The 10,282-nt window shown below is 35.8% G+C and overlaps 1 protein-coding gene across 1 annotated transcript; it reads right to left on the minus strand.

Annotated features, from left to right (window-relative positions):
• Positions 1-9,922, minus strand: LOC129258536 (uncharacterized). The gene has a single exon (XM_054896793.2). It carries the CDS (start codon positions 9,836-9,838, stop codon positions 8,963-8,965), a length of 876 nt encoding a protein of 291 aa, XP_054752768.2. The 5' UTR covers positions 9,839-9,922; the 3' UTR covers positions 1-8,962.
• Between the last annotated feature and the right edge of the window lie 360 nt (positions 9,923-10,282).

Consider the following 10,282-nt stretch of genomic DNA (forward strand, 5'->3'; position numbering starts at 1 on the left):
TTTTCATTAACATCATAAGCCACGGCCACTATGTCACAACCCTCCTAATCATGACTTTCTTATTTTTCGGAATAAACATATGTTTGGTATCAAATTAAAGCTAATAAAGAGTCAAATGTAAGTGACATGTGGATCATAATAGCCTTTGTTACACGGCCAGGTCATTTAAAGGTCAATTAAGGTCATAAAAGATGGAATTTAGCCACCAATGTAATACCTAGTGCAGGACTCTCTTTCTTTAAATAAAAAAAAGGCAATTATGTGCTGTTTTATGAGATATGTGTATATTTGGATCTCATTTGTGCTACCTTGTCAACATTGGGCAATTTATTTTTCTTACTTTCCTAGGGTCCTTCCGGGAATGATGTGGGCCATCTTGGATATCTGGGCAATGGGTAATCCGATATGGATCCCTTCAGGGGCCCTATATGGGATCACTCATAATTATGTGTATCAGATGGGTATGAATTGGAATAACCCATCTCAGTAAGATACTGGAATTCCCATATGGCTAGCAGATGGGTATCAACTAGGTTAACCGATCTGGATTTGATAATAGTATTCCCATATGGTTATGAACTGGGTTAACCCATCTGGGTAAGATATTGAAAAACCAATACAGGTATCAGATGGGTATTAACTGGGTTAACCCAAATGAGTATGACATTAAAATTCCCATATGGGTATTAGATGGGTGTGCTCTGGTCTAATCCGTTTTGGTGTGATATCGAAATTCCCATATGGGTATCAAATGGGTATCACCCATATTGAAATAAAAGTTGGTAGCGGATGGGTTTGAACTTGAATAGCCCATGATGTTGGAATTACCATAGTATGGGAACCCAGATCATACCCATCTGGGTATGATTTTTTTTTTTGCAGGAGTTTCTGCATTTATTGTAAAGTCAAAATAAATTTACAATACATAAACATAATCGTAGTATGACATGAAAGTACATTGTAATGTGACAAATTTATAGTAGTGTCATAACAAAATTTAGACATGAATACAATTTAAGTATAAGACAAAGTAGTAAAAAACAAATGCAGTGACAAACTATATAAGCAAAATACATGCTTGAGTAATAGCAGCCAAAGGGGGAAAGGGGCTACAATGAAACCAGTATTGAAATTCCCATACGGGTATAAGATGGGAATGGACTGGGTTAACCCATCTGGGTATGATATTGGAATTCCCATACGGGTATCAGATGGGTAAAAACTCGACTAACCCATTTGGGTATGATAGTGGAATTCTCATTAGGGTATCAGATGGGTAAAAACTGGAGTAACCCATCTTGGTATGATATTGGAATTCCCATTAGGGTATCAGATGGGTAAACACTGGATTAACCCAACTGGGTATGACATTGGAATTCCCATTAGGATATCAGATGGGTAAAAACTGGGTTAACCCATCTGGGTATGATATTGAAATTCCCATTAGGGTATCAGATGGGTACAAACTGGACTAACCCATCTGGGTATGATATTGAAATTCCCATTAGGGTATCAGATGGGTAAACACTGGATTAACCCATCTGGGTATGATATTGGAATTCCCATTAGGGTATCAGATGGGTAAAAACTGGACTAACCCATCTTGGTATGATATTGGAATTCCCATATGGTTATGAGATGGTTATGAACTGAGACAACCTATCTGGGTATGATATTGGAATTTCCATTAGGGTATCCGATGGGAATGGACAGGGTTAACCAATTTGGGTCTGATATTGGAATTCACATTGGGGTTTGAGATGGCAATGGACTGGGTTTACCCATCTGGGTATGGTTTTGAAACTCCCATAAGGGTAATAGATGGGTAAAAACTGGATTAACCCATCTGGGTATGGTATTGGAATTTCCATTAGGGTATGAGATGGGTATGAACTGGGTCAACCTATCTGGGTATGATATTGGAATTTCCATTAGGGTATCAGATGGGTAAAAACTGGACTTACCCATCTGGGTATGATATTGAAATTCCCATTAGGGTATCAGATGGGTACAAACTGGACTAACCCATCTGGGTACGATATTGAAATTTCCATACGGTTATGAGATGGGTATGAACTGGGTCAACTTGTCTGGGTATAATATTGGAATTCCCATTAGGGTATCAGATGGGTAAGAAGTGGACTAACCCATCTGGGTATGATATTTGAATTCCCATTAGGGTATCAGATGGGTCAAATTGGACTTACTCATCTCGGTATGATATTGGAATTCCCATACGGGTTTAAGATGGGAATGAACTGGGTTACCCCATCTGGGTATGTATTGAAATTCCCATTAGGGTATCAGATGGGTCAAATTGGACTTATCCATCTGGGTATGATAATGGAATTCTCATTAGGGCATCAGATCGGTAAAAATTGAATTAACCCACCTGGGTATGGTATTGGAATTCCCATTAGGGTATCAGATGGGTATGAACTGGGTCAACCTTTCTGGGTATGATATTGGAATTCCCATTAGGGTATCAGGTAGGTAAAAACTGGATTATCCCATCTGGGTATGGTATTGAAATTCCCATTAGGGTATCAGATGGGAATGAACTGGGTCAACCCATTTTGGTATGATATTGAAATTCCCATTAGGGTATCAGATGGGTAAAAACTGGACTAACCCATCTGGGTATGATATCGGAATTCCCATACGGGTTTAAGATGGGAATGAACTGGGTTACCCCATCTGGGTATGATATTGGAATTCCCATACGGGTATCAGATGGGTAAAAACTCGACTAACCCATTTGGGTATGATAGTGGAATTCTCATTAGGGCATCAGATAGGTAAAAACTGGATTAACCCATGTTGGTATGATATTGAAATTCCCATTAGGTATAAGATGGGTAAAATTGGACTAACCCATTTGGGTATGATATTGGAATTCCCATAAGGGTATCAGATTGGTAAAAACTGGATTATCCCATCTGGGTATGGTATTGAAATTCCCATTAGGGTATCAGATGGGAATGAACTGGGTCAACCCATTTGGGTATGATATTGAAATTCCCATTAGGGTATCAGATGGGTAAAAACTGGACTAACCCATCTGGGTATGATATCGGAATTCCTATACGGGTATGAGATGGGAATCGACTGGGTTAACCCATCTGGGTATGATATTGAAATTCCCATTAGGGTATCAGATGGGAATGAACTGGGTCAACCCATCTGAGTGTAATATTGAAATTCCCACACGGGTATCAGATGGGTAAAAACTGGACTATCCCGTCTGGGTATGATATTGAAATTCCCATTGGGGTATGAGATGGGAGTGGATTGGTTTAACCCATCTGTGTATGAGGTTAGAATTCCCATTAACAGATGGGTAAAAACTTGACTAACCCATCTTGTTATGATATTGAAATTCCCATAAGCCGATAAGGGTATCAGATGGGTATCAACTAGGGTAACCCAACTGGGATTCATATTAAATGGGTTCACCCATGTTAGAATACTGTACCCATATGGGTAGCGGATAGAACTGAAAATGTAAAATGAAAATGGTTTACCCATCTGGGTATCCCTGGATATGGTATTGGAATTCCCATATGTGTATCAACTGGGGTAACCCATCTCGGTTTGATATTGAAATTTCCATATGAATATCAGATGGTTACTAATTTGGGTTATCCCATATTATATAGGTAGCAGATGGGTCTGAACTGGGTTAACCCATCTTTTTTTTTTTCATACTTTTGCCCCAATGGGCAAGTTTATTTACAAAAAAAGAACACGTTTACAGAAGTCAAATTATAACATTATTCAAACAAATGTTTCAACATACTCCATTTCAAATCAAAAACTTTCCTTTTTCCATTCAGATCATGAATGTAACATTCATCTAAATAATAAGTTTGTATTACCTTCTTAATCTTCTTAAAATCAGGTACAGTCTTGTTCAACCTCGAGAAATATAATTGTTGTTTTACTAAAATGATAATACAATTCAGGGCATCATTTCGCTTTTCTTTATATCCAAACAAAATATTCTGTGGAGTAAATTTAAGAATAAACGTAGGAGATGATATCCACGTTTCTATTTTACTCCAAATATTTCTACTAAAATTACAGAAGTAAAAGAAGTGTTCAATTGTTTCCTTTACAGTATAACAAAATGTACAGCACTCAGTATTGGTGATCTTTAGTTTGAATAAAATATCATTTAAAAACACAATTCTATTGAAAACTTTGTATTGGAAATACTTTATCCGAATGTCAGTTGTAAATCTGAAAATCATCCTATTAAATTCTGGTATTTTAGTGTGATCCAAAAGAATATTTGAATTTTTTCCCCATTTTGCTGCAATAGTTTTAGCTGAATCTTTATTTCCTATCAAAAGTTTGTAAATACTTTTACACCCCTTTTTATCACTCATTATAGGAGAAATATAAGGCATAACAAATGGTTCACATATTCTATGGTCTAGATTTTGAAATTTTCGATTAAACACACATCTCAGAGCCTGAGAAATTGAAAAATATTCCAAAACATTGACTTTTAAGCCAAACTTAGATTCACATTCAGTTAAAGATATAATATTTCCTTCTCGATCTATTAAATCATTAATAAATCTTATACCCTTTTCTTGCCAGTATTTAAAATAAACAGACTTCCCATCTATTTGTATTTTACTATTTTTCCATAAAGGTTGCGCTAACCAATTGATATTTTCAGATTTTTGAAATATCGAAAATAGCATGGCAAAAAACTCTTTCCAAAATGGATTACTAATCTTTTCCGATATGTTATAAAAATATTCATCTCCATAAAACAGATGGAAAGGCTGTCCTAAAGAAAATCCTAATAGACTTTCTACGTCATCACATTTTCTCAATAGAATTCTTCTCAACCATGTCAATTTTAATGCTTTATTAAAACAATCTATATCTATCATTTTCAATCCCCCTTCTAAGTATGAACCAAGTATTTGTTCCCTACTAATTTTGTCTGGTTTTCCATTCCATACAAATTGAAAAAATTTAACTTTAATATTTTTCATTAGTTGAGCCGATGGACTGGGGATTGAAAGAAAAAGGTGATTGAATTGAGGCAATAAAAGGGATTTAGCCACTGTAATTCTACCCAAAGGTGTAATATTTCTCTTCGACCATGAAATCATCTGTCTTTTCAATTTATCAAAAATCCTATCGTAATTGAAATCGGGGATCTTGTTAATATTCACATGAAAATCTGTACCAAGATAGCGAAAATAAGTATCCTTTATCAAGTTTACTTCTAATTCAATGTCTAAACTTGTCTTTTTCAGGCTACCCAAAAAAATAATTTGTGTCTTTTGTGAATTGAGTTTAAGTCCAGTAAATTGAGTAAAAAAAGAAATCATCTCCAACACTTTTTGAAAAGACTTATTTGAGCCAGAAATAAATAAAGCCGTATCATCGGCATATTGAAGTATTTTGAATTCTCTTTTGTTTACGCTGATTCCCTCAAACTGGTTTGAATTTCTTATCCACAATGCAAGAATTTCCACACACATAATGAAAAGGTAAGGAGAAATTGGATCCCCTTGTTTACAGCCCCTTTGGATATTAAATCTGTGTGACAATTGAGAATTAACAATAACGCTTGAGTAAGCATTACTGTGCAAAACATCCACCCATCTCTGAAATGACGGACCCACCCCAAAAAACGAAAGAACCTTTTGAATGAATTCATGGGAAATACTATCGAACGCCTTTTCAAAATCTAATAGCATTAAAGTACAAGGTAAATTTTGCTTTTCCGCTAAAGCAATGATATCGTATATTATTCTAATATTTTCCCCAATAAAACGACCAGGTAAAAATCCTTTCTGATCTGTGTGAATGACTACTGATAATACCTTTCGTAACCTATTTGCAAGACATGTAGATAAAATTTTGTATACAACATTAAGAAGAGATATCGGTCTCCAATTTTTAATAAAATGACGGGGCTTATTACCTTTAGGGATTAAAGTTATAAGACCCAAGTTTTGTGAAGGAGATAATTCACCAGTCAAATAAGCATTTTTGACACTTCGCCACAAATAAATTCCTATATCATTAATAAAATACTTAAAAAATTCTGCTGTAAAGCCGTCTTGACCGGGCGCTTTACCAATTTTAATCTGTTTAACTGCATCAAGTATTTCTGAATAACATATATCCCCTTCTAAAACGTCACTTTCTTGTGGTGTAAATGTCCTTACTTTATTCAAAGGAATCATAGCAAACAATCTTTCGGCCTCTGATACTGGTTGAAATGTATACAAATCCTTAAAATAAAGATATACTTCTTGTAAAATATCCTCTTGTTGATCAATTAAACAGTTGTTTTTATCAATCAATCTTATAATTGTCTTTTCCACTGATCTCTGTTTTTCTAAATTCAAAAAATATTTTGAAGGCTTTTCTCCAAATTGCATTTCTTGTATCCTGCTATACTTAATCGAATTTTGCTGCTCATTTTCAATAATGCTTTCTAATTGTTCTTTCAAAATACGTATCTTTTCAATAGTTGAAGTTCTTTCCTCTGATATCATATTGGTTTCTAATTTAAAAATTTCCTTCTCAATTTTGTTTTTTTCTTCCTTATTTTCTCTTTTTCTTCTCAACGAATATAGAATAGTAGAACTTCTCAATTCCATGAGAAGAGTATCAAAAAACAACTGTTCATTGATAGAAAACATAATATCTTCCTTTCTCATCTCTTCATATTCTTTACCTTGAATAGATTCTTCTTCTGCATATTGTAATACTACTTCTCTTATCTTTCTTTTAATAATGTCCACATATTCCTCATCTTTCAAGAAAACATTGTTAAATTTCCAATAAGTAAAACATTTTTGGTATTTATCTAATTCAAATTCTAAGCTGATTATAGAATGATCAGATTTATATCCAAACAGATGTTCTGTTTTTGTGATTAAAGAAAAGAGATCCGAGGAAACCAAAAAATAATCAAGTCTACTCTGTTTTAATGGAGTAGGCTGTCTCCATGTATAACTTCGAATCCCTACATTATGTTCACGCCAAACATCTACCAAATCCAAATCATTTTTTAATTCTATCACCTTCTTCCTTGCTTCTTTGTTGTTCAATCTAATGTAATTCAAAGTATCCAGATCAAAATCTTGCACCAGATTCCAATCCCCACAAATTATTATGTGCGGGTCATCAAACTCAATGGTATATCTTTTAAGATCATCAAAAAAACCAGGAGTATCGTCATTTGGACCATATAATGAAATTAATGTTACTTGCAACGTTCCAATACAAAGGCTCAGTATAATAAAATTACCTTTATCATCTATTTTTTCTTTTTTTACTTCTACAACAAAATTTGTGTCAAACATAACAGCTACTCCTCTCGAGCGAGAATTGTTACAGGAGAAATAACATTTACCCAACCACTCCCTCTTCACTGAAAGACATATTTCAGGAACAAAATGAGTATCTTGTAAACAATATATCTGTGCTCTTTTAGATTTTATATATGCAAGGATGTCTCTTCGTTTCATAACATTTCCTAGTCCACGACAGTTAAAAGATAATACTTTCACAGTCATAGAATCACTCGTAAATAGCTACAGTCAACAAATGACAACATTATGAAGACACCCATACAAAATCTATCATAAAAGAGAGTGGTTGGATAATTCCTTTGAAGGGAGCAAGGCATGTTAACACAGATGTTTCGCGGCTCCAAATATTTCAGAATGTCAATTTCACAAGGACTATGCATAACAAAGGCAGCTTTAATGTTCAACAACCAGGCAGGCATACCAGTGCATTGGGAATGGCTACAGCTCAACTTCATCACATAATGTAGTGATACACGTATTCCAATTGTAAATACTAGAACATGGTTGTGTACAGAAAAGTGCATAGTTATTCCTAGAGTCAAACTGTTCACTTCAAAATTTCTGTATAACTTAGAAAAATGTATTGTTCTGGTTGTAATTTCACAAGCACACCTTTTTAAGTATACATTTTGTAATAAAATGTTACTCTCAATCCTTTCAAAATATAAAGAATTCACATTTTGAAGAAAAACTTTGAATATTGCTTGAAGGCATGACTTCAATGAAAGCCTTGAAAAGTACATTTGAAACTCCTCCATTATATTTGTTTCTGATTCCAAGCAAAGAACATGACATTGAGATTTTGAACCCCGACTCTGAAAGAGTAATATCAACATTACTTGGAGCCATGACTTTAAAAAATATCTGAAATGGCAGATGTGAGATTTCTCAATCTTCCTTGACTTTAACTCCAAATATTGAACAAAAAATTGACCTTCTGAAACCTGACTTGTACAGTTCATTTGTACTAAGCTACTGTATCCCAGGTATAAATGAATAATTAGAGTACATGTATTACTATCCATTCCTTTGAAATAAAAACATTTCACATCATGAACCAATATTGTTTGGAAGTAAAAATTAAAGAGATAGTATTGAGATATCTCTGTTGTTGCCGCCTGTAATAGCCACAGTTGGATATAATATTGATCCTGACATACACGTAACCATACTAACTGCAATGAGCAAATATATCCATGAAAAAATATTGGAGACAATTGTTTGAAACCTATGTATAAACTAACCTCAGCAACCTGTTCCATCAGAAAATCTTTATATTCATGTTTATCACACTTAACACATATGATATGGAAAAGAAATATCAAGATGTATAGAGCATGACTGCTTAACATAAAGACTTCATTCGAATCTTTCGAAATGTAGCTTGGTAAACGTGTTCTCGCCTGTCCTTTGGAGTATTTAGGCCTATAAATTGTCATGAAGGAAAGCAAAATGCAGTCTCACAGGCAAAATAAAATCTTATTAACGATGACATTTGACTCCCAATCAGCACATGTATTCATCGAGTTTCAACATATGCCATATATAATTTTCATCCACATTTTTATGGTGATGATTTTTCTACTCAGTCATCCTTTTCACTCTCACTGAACTTGGGATGGCTCAGCATGAATCTCCGCTGTAATCTGGCGAGCGCTCGAAGTCGAAGGCTTCGTTTTGTTGGGATATACCTGCTGGTCATCATCTTGTTGGATGAGGCTGTGGTCATCAACAACAAGTGTTGCTTGTACTTGTGGGGTAGTTGCACGCTGCTTGTCATAGAACCAAGCCAAATTACCGTTGCTATCACGCCATTTCCCAGCAGAGAAGTAGTGTCGCTTCCCCGCGTTAAAGGATTCCTGCACATCTTTTTGCCATTTTTTTTTCTCTGCTCTATCCGTAGCTGACAAATCATCGATGATATAGAAAGGGTATTGCTCCAATTTTTTTCGCTGTTGCGAAAGCACAAAGTGCTTATCCTGGTACGACAACATCCTGATTAGAAGATGGCGCGGCTTATCTCCTACCTTCCGGCCGTCCCGATGAGCCCTCTCGACCCGAGGGGACCGCATGTCAAAGAATTTCTCAAGGAAAGCTACAGCCACCTCCACCCCTCTCTCCTGGCGAGACATCGGTAATCCCACGACTCTTAAATTGTTCCTGCGAGAAAACCTTTCAAGCTTATTCTCTGCCAGCGCCGACTTCTCAAGGGCTTGGGTGTTTTGTTGGGTAGCAATCTCTAATTCCTTAACTTTCTTCTCTAGTGGAGACATTCGCTTCTCTAGCTTTTCAGTCCTGTCACCTAAGAAATCCAGAGCTTTCTCAAAACCTGCACACATAGATTTGATATCTGCTATGCCCCTTCTGACATAATTTTCAAAGTCCGATGAAAGTTCATCCGATGCACTAGATGTGTCGGTTTGTGTCCCCGAAGTTTCGGCCATGGCCTTTTGTGCGGTTCCGCTTCTTAGGTTCGGCATACCGTAAATTTCAGTTGAATAGGTTTCCACGTGCTAACTGGGAGCTCGCGCGTCTACACGTCTTCACTCTTCAGCAGTCATCGGCGAGAGATGGTTAACCCATCTGGATATGGTATTGTAATTGTCGGTCACATGGGTTTCTGATTGGCCTGAATTAGGTTAACCATTATGGGCATGATATTGGAATTTCCATATGGGTATCAGATGGGCATGCAAAAGGTTAACCCATCTGGGTTTGACATTGGAATTCCCATAATGGGTATTAGATGGGAAACGACAGGGTTCATCAATCTGGGTATGATATTGGAATTTTCATATGGGTATCAGATGGATATGATCTGGGTTAACCCATCTGTGAATGATATTGGAATAATTCTCACAATGGTAACTCCTGAAGGAACTCGACAGGACAGCGTTTTGCGTTTGGTAAACGCCATGCAAGCT

The sequence above is a fragment of the Lytechinus pictus genome, chromosome 14 (genome assembly GCF_037042905.1).
Source record: "Lytechinus pictus isolate F3 Inbred chromosome 14, Lp3.0, whole genome shotgun sequence".
Classification (NCBI taxonomy): domain Eukaryota; kingdom Metazoa; phylum Echinodermata; class Echinoidea; order Temnopleuroida; family Toxopneustidae; genus Lytechinus; species Lytechinus pictus.

What these genes read in the sequence shown, in the direction of transcription:
- LOC129258536 (XM_054896793.2), bottom strand. Translation starts at nt 9,838, where the DNA reads ATGCCGAACCTAAGAAGCGGAACCGCACAAAAGGCCATGGCCGAAACT.